The sequence below is a fragment of the Pseudorca crassidens genome, chromosome 19, assembly GCF_039906515.1.
Source record: "Pseudorca crassidens isolate mPseCra1 chromosome 19, mPseCra1.hap1, whole genome shotgun sequence".
NCBI lineage: Eukaryota > Metazoa > Chordata > Mammalia > Artiodactyla > Delphinidae > Pseudorca > Pseudorca crassidens.
The window spans coordinates 38,430,806-38,449,528 of NC_090314.1; the positions used below are offsets into that span (position 1 = coordinate 38,430,806).

At 37.4% G+C, this 18,723-nt stretch overlaps 1 protein-coding gene across 18 annotated transcripts in view; it reads right to left on the reverse strand.

The window, feature by feature from the left end:
- SYNRG (synergin gamma) overlaps positions 1–18,723 on the reverse strand; it is a 92,614-nt gene that overhangs the window by 65,850 nt on the left and 8,041 nt on the right. For 15 of the 18 annotated variants that reach the window (XM_067715293.1, XM_067715287.1, XM_067715292.1 and 12 more), the window contains exon 3: positions 15,648–15,769. In XM_067715293.1, coding sequence (XP_067571394.1) covers positions 15,648–15,769 — 122 coding nt within the window. The remainder of the gene's footprint in view (positions 1–15,647; positions 15,770–18,723) is intronic. The other 3 variants (XM_067715286.1, XM_067715294.1, XM_067715300.1) reach the window with 1 other exon arrangement.

An 18,723-nucleotide genomic window follows, 5' to 3' on the forward strand; every position in this document is an offset into this window, starting at 1 on the left:
ACCTGAACACATTTTAATTTCTTGCCATCAGACTTCATCATTTACTATCCTAACTTGTTTATGTCATCTACTGACCCTCAACTCCCTCACTCTTCAACTAAAGGCTTCAGAACCTTGCTAAGGTCCATTCTACTCCTAAACTGCTCTTGGTGATGTCAATAATCATATGGATGACTCATCTAACACTGTGGCCTTTCAGGTCTCCTCATCACAATCATGTCCAACATACCATTCCAGTTTCCCATTCCACGGCCACCTCCCCTGATCATCCGCCCCAGTAACTGCATCATCTCCAAAATCTTGATTTTAAACATCCCAACACCTGACCACCACCTTCTATCCTTCCAGCTCATGTACTCCAGCAATTCTCTTATTTCATTAATACCTCCCTCCCATCCATTAATCTTACCACTTTCCCACTGTCCATCATCCTCATCATGTCCTCACTTCTGTTCTTGCTCAGCTTAGACTCCAGGATTCAATATTAAATGCCTCTGTAAACATCCTTAGCTCCCTTACCTCTGGCTTCCTTGGTATGGTCTCCCGGGAAACCTCATTCCTGGTTAGTCAACTAATCACCTTCTCTTATCCTTACAACCAAACCATTTAACCTTGCTGGAGAAAAAAGCCTTGATGATTCACCTTAAATTCCTGACTACAGATCTCAAATGGATCCCCAATGCAGGAGTCTTATGAGGACTCCTACTGTGTAAGATTTCAACCCTTTGACATTTCTTGAGATTTGCTATGGCCCAGCATATTTCAATTTTAATAAATATTCCATGTTTGCTTAAAAAGAAAGTATTTTGCAATTGTTGGGAACAGTGTCCTATTTATCCACTAGGCAAGCTTGTTAAGAAGGTTGTTTAAACCTGTATCTTTACTGATTGTGGATTTGTCTATTTCACCTTGCTTTTCTGTCAGTTTCTGTCTTATACATTTTGAGGCCAGGTTATTAGGTGCATACAAACTGTTAATCTTTCTGGTGAATTTAATCTCTCATCAAAATGAAATATCCTCTTTACCTCCAGGTTTTTAAGGCTTTTTGCCTTAAAATATATTTTGTTTGATTTTCCTTTAACAGAAATCATGTTACTGTTTCCCTCAAATAAAAAAAGTATTTCTTTTGAACTTATCCAAAATACCTTCTTGTTCTGAACCTTTACCGAGACAGTGGAACATTGTCTTAAGGTCTAGAAGTAATATAATATGTGTAAAGCACCTAGAACACTGTCTAGTACATATAAATAAATAACAGCTACGACAGAAATAATTATCTTTATACATTAGAAATATACTTTATACATTAGAAACAATACTAATGACAGAATAGAACACTTTCAAAAACAGTAATGATTCAATTTTTTTCTGAAACAAAATAAGATTCCTCAAGCAAATACAGAATTAAGCAACTAGATAAGAAAAAAGAACACAATAGTTATAGGTATCATTTTACTGTGTTCCTGCCATGTGTCAGCTATAGAACTAGGCATTTACATACATTATTCTCAATATATGTGTAAGATCATCAGAATTAGGGATATTTCTGATAATGATCAATAAGAAGAACTTAGTAATAACACTTATGAAGCCTGTACTATGTTCCAGGGACTTTTCTAAGTGCTTTACATGTACTAATTAATTTAATCCTTACAACAAATCTATGCAGTAGGTGCTACTATTATTCTCATTTTACAGATGAGGAAATTGAAGCAGAAAATAGTTAAGTATCTCACTCATTACTGGCAAGTGTCAGAGCCAGGATTAGACCCAGGCAGCTTCTGGTCCCCAAATTCATGTTCTCCATCATTATGCTATGCTCCCTCTCCAGCTACCAACGACCACCATAAAATTCAAATTTAAAAAAAAAATTTTTTTCTGTTTCTATTCATGTGCTCAGACACATAACTGCTCAATAAATACTAGCAGCCTGGAAGGCTTATGAATGGTTTCTAGTACTTTATAACTGGAATTCCAAGTAATATTGCTTAATTACTAACACTCCCTATTCTAAATCTTGAGTAGTAATGGCTATGCATACTTATTTTTAATCACACTGTGGTTCTCTTGCTGCTAAAAATTAGTGCCAGAGTCCTAGTATTACATTTCTTTTTTTCCCCCAATCTATAATTTAATCAGTTCCTTATTTTTTCCAGTTTTATTGAGATGTAACTGACATATAATATTGTATGAGTTTAAGGTGTGCAACATGTTGATTTGATACACTTATATACTGCAAAATGATTAACACCATAGCATTAGCTAACACCTCTGCCACGTCACATAATTACCATTTCTTCTTTGCGGTAAGGGATTAAAATTTCTTTTTAAAATTTTGACTCAGTTTACTCAAGGCACACAAAACACAAAAGAAACCACCCAAATCATATAGGCTAAAAGACAAAATGAGACATTCCACAAAATAAAGAATGAAAGGAGGTGTTATTATGCATATTACCTTTCTATTTACACAATTCTGTTCTTCAAGAAGATTCAAACTTGCTAAATGGCATTTTGTTTCTCCTTCTCCTGAAAAGTAACTATACATTTCATAGAGTCTAATTTTATACATTCTTTTGAGATCTAGATAAACCAAAAGGTTAAGAGACACTAATCCTTAGCTATACAGTGAGTGAATAACACAGCAAAAGAAATAACTCAGAAATCTGAGATACATCCAATAAACTACTAAGAAGACTAAAAGATAAAGTTCACCCCAAGTTGAAGGCTACTGAAGGCTACTGAAGATTTAAGTAAGTGGAGAGGTACGACAGTAAGACTAAAAGAGTAAAAATGTTGATTTCTTTTTTTTTAATTTTTATTTATTTATTTAATATTTTAAAATTAATTTATTTAATATATATTTTTAATTTTTATTTATTTATTTAATATTTTTTAAATTTTTGGCTGCCTTGGGTCTTTGTTGCTGCGCGCGGGCTTTTTTCTAGTTGCGGTGAGCGGGGGCTACTCTTTGTTGCGGTTCCCGGGCTTCTCATTGAGTGGCTTCTCTTGTTGCAGAGCACGGGCTCTAGGCGCGTGGGCTTCAGTAGTTGTGGCACTCGGGCTCAGTAGTTGTGGCTTGCGGGCTCTAGAGTGCAGGCTCAGTAGTTGTGGCACATGGGCTTAGTTGCTCCGCAACATGTGGGATCTTCCCGGACCAGGACTCGAACCCGTGTCCCCTGCACTGGCAGGCGGATTCTTAACCACTGTGCCACCAGGGAAGTCCCCAAAATGTCAATTTCAATCACAATCACGACAGGTTTTATATGGAATTTGACAAGCTTATCTCAAAATTTATACTGACGGGGATGTGACCATGAATAGCTATAATTCTTTAAAAGAAAAAGGAGGATCCACACTACAAGATATCAAGGCTTATCTTGGGCTAGAACAATTAAGACAGTAAGATGTTTATTGATGTAGAGATAGACAGGTATAGCAATGGGACAAATAGAAGAGCTCAAAAACTAATCCAAAGCATATAAAGAAATTTGATATTACAGGAGTAATCTTAGAAATCAACAGGTAAAGAATGGGCTGCTGGGCTTTCCTGGTGGCACAGTGGTTAAGAAACCGCCTGCCAATGCAGGGAACACGGGTTCGAGCTCTGGTCCCGGAAGATCCCACATGCCGCGGAGGAACTAAGCCCTTGCGCCACAACTACTGAGCCTGCGCTCTAGAGCCCGCGAGCCACAACTACTGAAGCCCATGCCTAGAGCCCGCAAGCCACAACTACTGAAGCCCGTGCCTAGAGCCCGTGCTCCACACAAAAGAAGCCACCACAGTGAACAAATAAATTTAAAAAAAAAAAACAACAATGGGCTGCTGAGAGGAATTCCCTGACAGTCCAGTGGTTAGGACTCCACGCTTCCACTGCAGGGGGCATGGGTTCGATCCCTTGTCGGGGAACTAAGATCCCACATGCCGCACAAAAAAGAATGGGCTATTGATAAATGGTTTGGGGGACAACTGTCTACTCAAATGGAAAATAATAAAATTAGACCCTTCAGCCTCACACTGATACCAAAGAACAATTCCAGGTAGGTTAAGGACCTATATATGAAAAGAAACTTTAAATTTTTTAATAAGAAAATACAGGAGAATATCATCATTACCTCAGGGTAGGATTATGTCTTAGATGAGACACGAAAAGCTCAAACCATAAAAGAAATGATTTATCCATCTGACTTAACTTCTATAAAACATGACACCATAAACAAAATTAAAAGGCAAGCCAAAGTCTAGAAGGAGATATTGACAGCACAAATAACCACGAAGGTCAGAATCCAGAATATACAATGAACCCTTAGAAATCAATAAAACCAAAACAAAGAGCAAAAAATTGGAAGCAACTTAAATGTCCATCAATAGAAGAATATATATTCATGCAATGGAATACTACTAGCAGCTATATGAACAAACTTGGCATCATTCCACAACTGGGATAAATCTTGGAGAAAAACGATGTTAAATGAAAAAATCAAATGCAAAAGGGAACACACGTAAAATTTTAAAACCTAGAAAATATTATATAACATTCATGAATATTCAAACATATATTTGAAAAAGTACAAAATACATAAGGAAACAATAAAAAGTGAATTCATGATAGTGATAACTATCTCTGGAGAAGTAGAGGAAGAAAATTATACCTATATTGTTAAAGTCTTTTAAAAAATGTGAAGCAAATATGGCAGGTTAAAATTTGATAAAAGGATGACATGACTGTTTAAGTAGGAAATCGAAAAGAATCTACACAAAAATTCCTAGAACTAATAAGTGAGTTCAGCAAGGTTTCAGGTTACAAGACAAATACACAGAAATCAATTTGTATTTCTATATACTAGCAATGAACACATTAACACAGAAATTAACAATATAATGTCATTTACAATTACTCAAAAGAATGAAATACTTAGATGTAAATCTAACAAAACATTCACAAGACTTGTATGCTGAAAACTATACAATGCTGATGAAGAAACTAAAGAAGACCTAAAAAAATGGAGAGGCATATCATGTTCATATATTGAAAGAATCTTCATATTAAAGATGTGAATTTCCCCCAAGTTGATATAAAGGTTTAATATAATTCCTACCAAAACTCCAGCAAGAGCTTTTGTAGATCTAGACAACATTATTCTAAAATTTTATGGAAAGGCAAATGAACTTAGAATAGTTAAAACAATTTTGAAAATAATAACAACGTGAGAGGAATCAGGCTTCTATATAGCTAATGAGATTGAACCAGTAATGAAAATCTCCCAACAAAGAAAAGCCCTGCCCTGATGGTTTTGCTGGTGAATTATACCAAACATTTAAAGAAGAAATAATAGCAATTCTTCTCAAACTTTTCCAAAACATTGAAGAGGAGAGAGGTTATGCTAAGGCCAGCATAACCGTGGTACCAAAGCCAGACAAAGACACTACAAGAAAAGAAACTACAGATCAATATCCCTTATGAACACTAACGCAAAAATCCTCAACAAAACACCAGCAATCAGAATTCGGCAGCATAGTAAAAGGACTATAAACCATGACCAATTGGGATTTATTCCTGTAGTGCGAGGCTGGTTCAATATATGAAAAATGATCCATGTAAATACCACATATTCATTTCAATGGATGCAGAAAAATGCAGAAAAAGCATTTGACAAAATACAACCGCATTTCATGACCAAAAACACTCAACAAACTAGGAACAGAAAAAAATTACCTCAACACAATACAGGTTATATATGAAAAGCCCACTGTGAACATCATACTCAAAGGTGAAAGACAGAAAGCTTTTTCTCTAAGATCAGAAATAGGGCAGGGGGGACTTCCCTGGCGGTCCAGTGGTTAAGACTACATGCTTCCACTGCAGGGGGCACGGGTTCAATCACTGGTTGGGGAACTAAGATCCTGCGTGCTGTGCGGCGTGGCCAAAAAGAAAAAAACAAAATAGGGCAGGGATGCCCATTTACCACTTCTATTCAAAATAGTAGTGGAAGTTCTAACCAGAGCAATTAGGGAAAAAAAGGAATAAAAGGCAACCAAGTTATAAAGGAAGAAGTAAAATGATCTCTGTTTGCAGATATGATCTTATTTGTAGAAAATCATAAAGAATCCACAAAAAAGCTGTTAGAACCAATAAACTAATTCAGCAAGGGGGAGGATACAAAGTCAACACACAAAAATCATGAGCCAACCTCACTATAGGGGTGTGGGAGCCAAAAGAGGTGAAGGAATGTCAGCAGAAACAATTAATCTTCCTACCAAAAAAAAAAAGGCATAAAATGCTCAAAATTAAATGAAAAATGGACTGTTCTAGAACTTAAGAGAAATATATTGTTCAAATATTAAATGGAAACAAAATAAAGCTTTCAGATTGTATTTCTCCCTAAGCACTAAGAAAGTGAGGTATGTACCACTAGAAAAAACTTGACATTAAAATGTTTTTAAATCATGTGCATTTCTATACACAAAAAATGAACATCCAAAAAGGAAATTACAAAAACAATTCCATTTACAATAGCATCAAAAAAACCACAAAACAAACAAACAAAAACTTAGGAACTAATTTAACCAAGGAGGTGAAAGATTTATCCAATGAAAACTACCAAAAACTGCCGAAAGAAATGAAAGAAGTCATAAATAAATAGAATCACAACGCATGCTTCATGGATTGGAAGACTTAATATTGTTAAAATGTCAATATTACCCAAAGCAAACTACAAAAGCAATCCCTATAAAAATACTGGTGACATTTTTGCAGAAATAGAAAAACCCATCCTAAAATCCATACTCAATGGGACTTCCCTGGTGGCGCAGTGGTTAAGAATCCACCTGCCAATGGAGGGGACACTGGTTCAAGCCCTGGTTCGGGAATATCCCACATGCCGCGGAGCAACAAAGCCCATGCACCACAACTACTGAGCCTGTGCGTCACAACTACTGAGCCCGTGTGCCTAGAGCCCGTGCTCCACAACAAGAGAAGCCACCACAATAAGAAGCCCACGTACCACGACAAAGAGTAGCCCCTGCTTTCCGCAACTAGAGAAAGCCCACGTGCAGCAATGAAGACCCAATACAGCCAAAAATAAACAAAATATGAAAAAAAATAAATTAAAAACAGAAAGAAAACAGTAAACCAAGTCCTCAAAAAAATTTTAAAAATAAAATAAAATTCATACTCAAGGGACCCTGAATAGCCAAAACAATCTTGAAAAACAAGAAAAATGGAGGACTCAGGCTTCCTGATTTCCTGCTACAAAACTACAGTAATCAAAACAGTAATGGTAGTTGCATAAAGGCATATAGACCAATGGAAAAGAATAGAAAGCCCTGAAATAAACCCTTGCATATATGGGTCAAAATGATTTCTGACAAAGGTACCAAGACCATTCTATGGGTAAACGACAGTCTTTTCAACAAATGGCGGTTTTCAACAAAATTGGACCCTTACCCTACACCATATACAAAAATTAACTCCAAATGGATCAGACCTAAAACGATAAAACTCTCAGTAGAAAACATAGAACAGAAACTTCGTAATACTGGATTTGGCAATGCTTTCTTGAATATGACACCAAAGGCACAGGCAACAAAAGAAAAAGTAGACAAGGTGGACCTTCATGAAAATTAAAAAAATCTGTACATTAATAGGCACAATCCACAGAGTAAAAAGGTAGCCCACAGAATGGGAGATAATATTTACACATTACATATATGATAAGGGGTTAATATCCAAAATATACAGGAAAATCCTAAAACTCAACAACAAAAATCTCAGTTCAAAAATGGGCAAAGGGGCTTCCCTGGTGGTGCAGTGGTTAAGAATCCACCTGCCAATGCAGGGGACACGGTTTCAAGCCCTAATCCAGGAAGATCCCACATGCCGCAGAGCAACTAAGCCTGTGTGCCACAACTACTGAGCCTGCACTCTAGAGCCCGTGAGCCACAATTACTGAGCTCACATGCCACAACTACTGAGCCTGCACTCTAGAGCCCGCAAGCCACAACTACTGAAGCTCGCGCGCCTAGAGCATGTGCTCCACAACAAGAGAAGCCACCGTGATGAGAAGCCTGTGCACCTCAATGAATAGTAGCCCCCGCGCGCCACAACTAGAGAAAGCTTGCGTGCAGCAATGAAGACCCAACGCAGCCAAAAATAAATAAATAAAATAAATTAAAAAAAAAAAAGGACAAAGGAACTGAACAGACATTTCTCCAAAGATATACAAATGGCCAATAAGCACGTGAAAAGATTACTCAACATCACTAATCATTAGGGAAATGCAAATCAAAACTATAATGAGATACCACCTCACAACCATTAGGATGGCTCCTATCAAAAAACAGAAAATAAGTGTTGGCAAGGATGTGGAAAAATTGGAACTCTTTTATATTGTTAGTGGGAATAAAATGGTACAGTTGCTGTGGAAAACAGTATGGAGGTTCCTCAAAAAATTAAAATAGAATTACCATGTGACCCAGCAATTCCATTTCTGAGTATATACCCAAAAGAATTGAGAGCAGAGTCTAAAAGAGCTATTTATACACCCGTGTTCATAGCAGTATTACTGACAATAGCTAAAACATGGACTCAACCCAAGTGTCCAAAGACCAATGAATGGATAAGCAAAGTGTCATATATACATACAATGGAATGTTAGTCTTAAAAAGGAAGGAAATTCTGCAATATGCTACAACATGGATAAACCTTGAGCACATTATGCTAAGTGAAAATAAACCAGTCACAAAAAGACAAATACTGTATGATTCTACTTACATGACGTACTTAGAGTAATCAAAATTATAAAGATGGAGGGACTTCCTTGGCAGTTCAGTGGTTAAGACAAAATGCTTCCAGTGCAGGGGGCGCAGGTTTGATCCCTGGTCAGGGAACTAGGATCCCACATGCTGTGCAGTGTGGCAAAAAAAAAACCCCAAAACCCAAAAAACATAAAGACCTAAAGTATATAATGGTGGATGCATGGGGCTGAAAGGAGGGAAAAATGTACAATAGGTACAGAGTTTCAGATTTACAAGATGAAAAGAGTTATGAGGATGGATGGTGGTAATGGCTGCACAACAACGTGACTGAATTTAATACCACTGAACTGTATATTTAAAAATGGTTAAGGTGGTAAACTTTATGTTATGTGTATTTTACTGCAATAAAGTTGGAGAAAACATGGGAGGAATCAATCTTACATAGCTACTGTAATCAAGACTAGTAGACACGTAAGTCAATGGAACAGAACAGAGAACCTAGAAAAACACTCACATAAACATGCCCAACTGATTTTGACAAAAATGCAAAAGCACTCTGATGGAGGAAGGACAGCCTTTTCAACAAATGGTACTGGAGCAACTGGACATCCATTGGCCAAAAAATAAACCCCAACCAAAGTTTCATACCTTGTACAAAAACTAACTCAGAATGGATCGCGGACTTAAATGTAAAACTTTTAGAAAAAATAAAAAATATGAGAAAGATCTTCAGGATCTAGGGCAAGGTGAAGAATTCTCAGACTTATAGCAATGCATGTTTTATCAAGTGAAAAACTGATAAATTGGATTTCATCAAAATTAAAATTTTTTTCTCTGAGAAGGACCTTGTTAAGAGGATGAAAAGACAAGTGCTATGGTCTGAATGTTTATGTCTCCCCCTAACTCATATGCTGAAATTCTAACCCCCAAAGGTGATGGTATTAGTAGGTAGGGCCTTTGGGAAGTGATTAGGTCGTGAGAGACAAAGCCTCATGAATGAGATTAGTGCTCTTAAAAACAGATCCCACAGAGCTCCCTAGTCCCTTCCCCCCTGGGAGGATACAACTAAAAGTCTGTGACCTGGAAGAGGGTCCTCACCCGACTATGCTGGCACTCTGATCTTGGGACTTCCAGCCTCTAGAACTGTGAAAAATAAACTTATGTTGTTTATAAGCTACCCAATCTCTGGTATTTTGTTACAGCAGCCTGAACAGACTAAGACAACAAGCTACAGACTGGGAGAAAATATGTACAACTCAACAGTAAAATTAAAAAATCCAACAAGAAAATGGACAGAAGACAGGAAGGGACATTTCGCTGAAGAGAATGTAACCATGGCAAATAAGCACATGAAAAGATGTCCAGCATCATTAGTGTTAAAGAGAAACCAATATGGAGGCTGCACTTTGAATATACCCCTAGACCAAAGGCTCACGGTAACCAAAATGTAACACTGTCCTGAGTTCCCCCAAATGCTGACTCTGACTTTAAACAAAACCTAAGCTTTCTTCATGTCAATGTGACCTTACAGTTTCCTAGCTCATCAGCTACAAACAAGCAATGAAAAGGAAAGTAAGTTTCTAGAAAATAATCACAGTAGAACACAATGTACTCCTTCATGTTTCTAATGAACTGTAACTGCTGAAAGCACTTGCGGGTTTGAGGTCTCCCTGTTGGGGAATACTTTGTTTCTTGCCCAATAAAATACCCATATCAAGTAAAGCTCCTTGAATTTTCTTTTGACATTAGTCATTGGGGAAATGCAAATTAAAATCATGAAATATCACAACACACCTATCAGAATGGCTAAAATAAAAAATAACAACACCAAATGCTAGCAAGGATGCAGAGAAACTGGATCACTCATATATTGCTGGTGAGAATGTAAAAGGGTACAACCACTCTAGAAAACAGTTTCTGTAAAAACTAAACATCCAAATACCATGCCACCCCACACTCCTGGGCGTTAATCCCAGAGAAATGAAGCCTTATGTTCACACAAAACCCTCTATTTGTCATAGCTAAAAAGTAAAAAACAGCCCAGACGTCCTTCAATGGGTAAATGGTTAAACAGACAGTAGTATACACAATAATGGAATATTACTCAGCAATGAAAATGAAGTACATGCAACAACTTGGATGAATTTCAAGGGAATTATGCAGAGCAAAAAAAAAAAAAGCCAATCTCAAAAGGCTAGTGATTCAATTTAGGTAACATTGTTGAAATCACATAATTATAGAAATGGGAAACATATTAGTGATTGACAAGGGCTGGGGGGGTATGAAGTGGGAGGGAGATGAATTTTGCTGTAAAATGTCAACATGAGGAGATCCCTGGGGTGATGGGAATGTTCTGTATCTTGACTGTATCAATGCCAACATCCCAGCTGTGATATTATACTGTAGTTCTGCAACTTGTTACCACTGGGGGAAACAGGGAAAGGATCTCTTTGTATTATTTCTTATGTACATGTGTACAGACATTTACCTCAAAATTAAAAGTTTAACAAAAAATGTTTTGATAAAGCTGTGCAACTGGCTCACACATGTTCATCATATAGTCTACTCTTCCCTATATACTTGAAATATTTTGAATAATAACTTTAAAATTTATTCTAAATCTTGTGAAGTGTGTTCTGAGTTTGGGGGAGTGGAGGGCTATGCGGCAACCAAGACTAATTTTCATCTTTGACTTTTATCTGAAAGTGCACCCTTCAAGCATAATGGGTATTCCTCATACATGTCTGTGGTTGGTTAAGGTTATTAAGTTTGAGGGAGAAAAATAAGATCTGAATGAGTTTCTCCTTTAAGAACAGTGAGCAGCTTCCAAGCAGTATAATGCCTGTCAGCAAGAATAAAGGTTAAAGAAAAAAATTTTGGCTTCTTTACTTTAGAACCATTAATCCTAAACTCCTGATACTCAGGGAAATTATTTGGGTGACATCAAATCTGGTAGTTCACTTTCTTATTGTTTTTCTGCATGTTAGAGATCCTTATTGTTTTTGGTTGTTTCAAACTCTTAAAAATTTTTTTTTAGATAATTAGGCAAGTTATAAAACAATGTTTAATGTGAAAATTAATGATTTTAAAATTGTGGGCATTCCCTGGCGGTCCAGTGGTTAGGACTCCGTGCTTTCATTGCTGAGGGCACGGGTTCAATCTCTGGTCAGGGAACTAAGATCCCACAAGCCCCCGTCCCCCTAAAAACTGTATCAGTTGTTAAGATTCAGTGGTAAGTTTATGAAACCTTAATTAGAAACACATGGTATTCTTTGGTAGCTTGTTTCCAATCACTTGCTGCCCTTACTATAAGATGACACATCCTTATGTGGTGTGCATTCCTCCTGGTATACTCTCCTAATGATGTTTTTGAGTCATACTACTTTGTGAGAAGTGACTGATAAATCCTGCCTCTGAGAGAAAGCTTTAAAAGACATCACAGGGTTTGGCCATCTCTGGGATGTCCTTGGTAAGGGTCTCACAATAAAGAGAACGTGCAGCTGAATCAGCTAACTCAAAAAGGACACGTATCACACGTATCATAAATGAGAAATCTGTTTCTGTAAGTCACTGAGACTTGGGGATTTTTGTTTCTGTAGCATAACCTAGTGAAAGCTGAGTAACTTGGACTTAAAACCTACAAAAGCTCAATTTATTCATATTTTCTTCTTACTGGAGGTGAATAAAGAATGATTTGGAAGTTTTCCTAAATCTTTACATACAACATAGAAGCTTTATTTGTTTAAATGACTTTGACATGACAATGGTTTAAACTTAAATTCTGATTGCTAACTCCCATTATTTATAATTTATATACATGTGCTATTATACTAATACATACATAAAACATACAGGAATAGAAAGTTTTAAATAATTAGGTAAAAATGAAATATATGGCATTTAAAATATTAATAGTACAAAATCCTTTTGTTCTGGTTTATTTGTGACTGATTTTTTTCTTTTTCTTTCTTTCTTTTTTTTTCAATAATATAACACTTTGGATTCAGCCAAAGATCTGACTCCTGGATTCAGTTTAGTTGGTTTAAATGGGTATCATGGCTGAAGAAGATAATTTACCAATGTGGATAAAGCCCATTCCTTAGGCTGTACTTATTAATTAAATCATGATACTATCAATTTCACTCACCAATTCTAAAACCAAAACAAAAGCAAAACAAAACAACCTTATTTGCTTTAATTTACACTATCTATGATCACGACCAGCTACGCAGGGACACAAGCTCAGCATGCTAGCAGGAAAATTCTCTTCAGTTCCCCTGCAACTCTCATTCAGATTCCCATTTATGTCTCGTTTTAAGTGTTATTAATTTTTACCTAAATTCCCCCTTTTTTTAAATATAAAATTTACAGAAAATCTGGAAGAACAGTATAATATATATATTTTTGTTTTATTTTTAAATTTTTTGGCTGTGCCTAGGGGCTTGCAGGATCTTAGTTCCCTGACCAGGGACTGAACCCGCACCCTCGGCAGTGAAAACACGGACTCTTAACCACTGCACCATCAGGGAATCCCTGGAAGAACAGTATAATATTAACATTTTGCCCTATTTGTTCTGGGTTGTTTTTTTAATATTTGTTTGTTTTAATATTTATTTATTTGGCTGCGTCAGGTCTTAGTTGCAGCACGTGGGATCTTTAGTTGCGGGATGTGGGATCTAGTTCCCGGACCAGCGATTGAACTCAGGCCCCCTGCATAGGGAGCATGAAGTCTTATCCACTGGACCACCAGGGAAGTCCCTGCTCTCTGTTTCTACACATACATACACTCTTTTTTTCTTTTGCTGAACCATTTGTGGGTAAACTGTAGACATAATTTACTTTTTTTTTTTAAACAAAGAGAAAGTAAACATGAGGTTTATAAACTCCAATAAGTAACAGTACCTAGCTAGAATTTGGTAATATTGTTTTGATTCATCATATTTATTTTCTGGTTACCCTCTGTTTATAACAAATGAGGTTTTCTATTTACTTAACAAGAAAAGATTCCTTTAAGAATTTGCTGCAAACCTAACCAATTAAAACTATTAATTAAATAATACATGGCAAAAATCATGAAGGTGATACTCAAATGACTAAAGGCTGGGAAACACTGGTAATTAAGAACTCAGGCTCCAAAATGTAAGATAGCTTTGCTTTCAGTCTCTGTTCTGAAACAAGCTGTATGACACTGAACAGGGCACTGAATCTCTCTGACTGCAGTTTCCTTATCTATAAAATGGGAATAAGAATATTACTTATAGAGTTGTTATGAGGACTGAATGATATAATGCACACAATGGATACAGCACAGGTAAACAACAAATGGTGGTCATTATTATTATTACTGCTTATTACCATTATTCAAGAAAGAATGTTTTAGACAGAAATGGGGGTTGTGAGCCAATGAAAGCATGGAAACATAGACAAATATTAAAAACAGAACATGAAATAGTGTCATGCCATTGGAAAGATCATTCCTGATATTAATAATATAAGAAATAAAAAATTCTTGCCACTTCCTGCTCACTGTGTGCCAGGTACAATTCCAAGTGCTTTATATAATTCCTTTTTCAATTCTTTCTATAACCGTACAGGCAAGTTATTATTAAATCCGCGTTTTACAGGTAAGTGGCAAAGCTGGGCTTTGAACTTAGGTCTGACACCCATGTTTTTTTTCTTTAATCCCCCCACCCCGCAACCCCACCACCTTCTGTGGCTGTTCCTCTTCGATCTCCTCCATTTGCAACTCACTCCCTTAGATTTAAACACTGAAATTCTGAAGGCTCTATCCTGGACTATTTTCTCCATCTATAGGGTTCTTGGATGTTCTAGTTCACCCCTATGGCATCAATTACCTTCTATGTGTGCATGATTCCCAAATCTATAATTTTCAACCGAGAGTGAAAAATCTTGAGTGCCAGGTCAACTGATTGTCTCTGGACAGCCCCACTTGAATATTTCATGGGTCCTTAAAAATCAACAATTATGTTCCAGCAAACAATCTCTTCTGGTGTTTCTTTTATTAATAAATGACCAGTCAGTGGCTCATGCAGAAAACGGGGAATCAATGTGATACCACCTTCTCCTTTATTTTCAACATCCAATCCTTCATCAAGTTCTCTTCATTTTATTTCCTAAGAAGTTCTCAAAAACATCCATCTCTGCACGCACCTGCTACCACCCTAAGTTAAGCCAACATCTCACCTGCTCTCACTACATCAGCCTCTTAATGATTCTCCTTACATCCACTTTCGCTCTCCCCTCTCCTTCTAATCACTCTCCAATCAGCAGTCAGAATGATCTTTTTGAAACAAAATTCTGATTGCGTCATTCCACGCTTTATACCAGTCAATGGCTCTCTGATGCTCTCAAGAGAGAATTCAATGTATAAATAGTCAAGTACAGACCTACTGAAGACACAGGTTCAAATCGTGGCTATGCTCTGTGAGCATCCTCACAACACTTCAGTTTCCTCATCAGAAAAATGGAGATACCACCTCTTTAAAAAATTGTTATGGGGATTAGATGAGACAATTCAATATAAAGCAGTACCTAAGCCTTGCAAACGACAATACTGCTCCTTTCATGAGAATAGTAGAGTTCTTCTAACAATGTGATTTCATGGCATCAGGTCCCTAAACTTTCCAAGATGCCATTCTATAATTCTTCTAAGTCAGTAGTCAAATATAGAGGTCACCAGATTTTTCTTAAATGATTTATCTTTTTTTTTCACTCTTACAAACATATATTCATTTTATTTTGAAGGAAGCCACCTAAGATGCAGACTACACTTATTTCTAAATATAACATTAAGCTCCTAGTATGTAGCTCTTAGAACACAGTTAACAACAAACGATAACTTTGCAAACATTGGCTAAAGAGGCAAGTACCTGTATAGCAATAGGTCCCTGGGACATTTGAGAGCTGTAATTCATTCCTATCATGCCTTGCACATTAGGCTGCATGACGGAGACCATAGGAAATCCTTGTTGCTGCATCGGCATCAGACCTGCTGAAAAACATAAAGATATCACTAAGGTCAATGTGTTTTACAGTTTATTTTCTTAAAACCATAAGCACCTAAAGGACTTGTTACTTGGGAGGTGGCACAGTATAGAGGAAAAGGCACAGGCTCTGGAGTGAGACAGACTTGAGTAGGAATTCCAATTCCATCATTTACTTAGCTATGTGATCTTGGGCAAGTTACAAAACTTCATCTGTAAAATGAAGATAATAATACCTATTCCACAGAATTTTTGTGCATACTTAAAAAATACACAATATGGCCTAACTGGCCTTCAAGATGGCCCCCAGCAATCTCTGCCTCTTGGTATTCATATCCTTGTCCTTCCCTCCCATACTGAATAGGGCGGACCAGAATAACCAATAGGATATTGTGGAAATGACGGTGTGTAACTTCCAAGGCTGGTTCTTCTTCCTTTACCTTTCTTTTTTCTTTTCTTTCTCACTCCCTTCCTCCCTCTCTTTATCATATTTATTTATTTGGCTGCGCCACACCAGGTCTCAGTTGCAGCATGCATGTGGGGGATCTTCGTTGCAGCGTGCGGGCTCTTAAGTTACGGTGTGCGGGCTCTTAAGTTACGGCATGTGGGATCTAGTTCCCCGACCAGGGATTGAACCCAGGCCCCCTGCACTGGGAGCGCAGTCTTAACTACTGGACCACCAGGGAAGTCCCCCAAGGTTCCTAATAACCACTGCAGCTTCCTTCTTGCTCTCCTGGATCACCCGTTGGGGAAACCCACTGCCACATCATGAGAATACTCAAGCAGTCCTAGGGGGAATGGAGAATCCATGTGGCAAGGAACTGAAATCTCTTGCCAAAAGGCAGCATGAATTTGCCATCTATGTGAGTGAGCCATCTGGGAAACAGATCTACCAAACCCATCAAAGCTTCCCATGACTACAGTCCTAGTTGACATCTTTAATGCAATCTCCTTGGCCCTAAGCCAAAAACACCTAGTGAGGCCACTCCCAGATACCCAACCCACACAAAGTGTAAAACAGTAAAATGTTTATTTTCTTTAAGTTTTGGGGTAATTTTTTATACAGGAGCAGATTACTAGTAGTTAAGAGTTAATACTAATTAATACTAATACTAATTAAGTTACTTTTAATACAAAAGTAGTTAAAAGCATGAACTCTGGAAGCCACCTAAAAATGTCACTTGCTAGGTTTGGGATCTTAAGCAACTTGATTAACTTCTTTCTGTGCCTCGGTTTCACATCTGTGAAACTGTTTAATACCTAATATGCTCAAAGAAATGATATTCCTCTTCTCTTTCCTTACACGAATAATTAATATAACACCACAAACAGCTATCAGCATGCAAAGTATATAATGCAATGGCAGGAAAACCATCATGAAAGTGTGTTTTATAGTATAGAACCTCCCAAACTTTTCCAATGAAGTATTCCCAAGAGTACAGGAGAATAAAGATTACGTCCCTTCAGGGATTTAATAAATATGAAATGCTTACCACACTTTAGGCACAGTTCTAGATACCTGGTATGCAACAGTGAATAAAACAAAATCCCTACATAGCCTGAACACACATTTCATCCTAATTTTGCACTGTACGACATATTACATCCATGCTGGTTCTAGTATAAGGAACTTTTTAAAATCAAATTTTGATTAAAAAAAATTAAAGGTCTGGTAAAGTATACCATATTTATCTCGTGGATTCTGTGTACCTTCAAGGTTATTCATACAGAGTTTAATTTCAGAAGCATGGACACCACATTTGTAGGTAACATTTATTAGTGGCAAACTATTCATTTATATTAACCATTTTTTCAAATATTTGAGGGCCTACTCCATGTCAGGCACCATTCTAGGGACACAACATTGAACAAAGCCAGGTCTTTGCTCTCATGTAACTTACACTGTAATTGGGGGAGACAGATAATAAAAAAAGAAAAAAATAAGTGGATATCAGGTGGGGATGGGGGAAAGGAAGAGCCAGGGAAAGGAGTGGTTGCTGTTTCATAGTCAGAAAAGGTTTCTCCAAAAGGGTGGCATTTAAGCAAGCACTTGAAGGGAGTGAGCCATGAGGATATTTGGTTAGAGTATTCTAGACAAAGGAACACCAAATGCGAAGGCCTTGAGGTGTCATGGAGAATTAGAATGCATAGACTGGGGACTTCCTTGGTGGCGCAGTGGTTAAGAATCCGCCTGCCAATGCAGGGGACACGGGTTCGAGCCCTGGTCTGGGAAGATCCCACATGCCTCAGAGCAACTAAGCCCATGCACCACAACTATTGAGCCTGCGCTCTAGAGCCTGCGAACCACAACTACTGAGCCCGCGTGCCACAACTACTGAAGCCCACGTGCCTAGAGCCTGTGCTCCGTAACAAGAGAAGCCACAGCAATGAGAAGTCCACACGCTGCAAGGAAGAGTAGCTCCTGCTCGCTGCAACCAGAGAAAGCCCACGCGCAATAACAAAGACCCAACACAGCCAAAATAAATAAATAAATTTACCAAAAAAAAAAAAAAAAAAAGAACACACAGACTGAATATAGCATAGTAAGATGTCTTCCCTCTTATGCCTTTGGACCTAAAGTTTTATTTATTTTCCTAAGTGTATTTAAGTCGAACAGGTAACTCAAGGATTTGGTACAACATTCAATGGCACAGAAGTATACACAGTAAAAAACAAGTCTTGTTTCTCTCCTGTCTCCTATTCACCTACTCAATGATCTTATAGCTACTCTTCTTGTCTGTTCCTTGTATATGCTTTCAGAAATAACCCCTGCACTTTTAATGCCTTCAAAAGATCAGAAAGTCCACTCTAACATACTTTGTAAAAAAATCTTGAAAACAATTCCAAATTCCAGAAGAAAAAATATCAGGCAACCTTCTGGGCGCTCTTCTTGTCCTGTTCCTTTGCTCCATATGTAGATTTTTACTTGAAAGTTTATAAAAATGCAAAATGAAGAGCCACA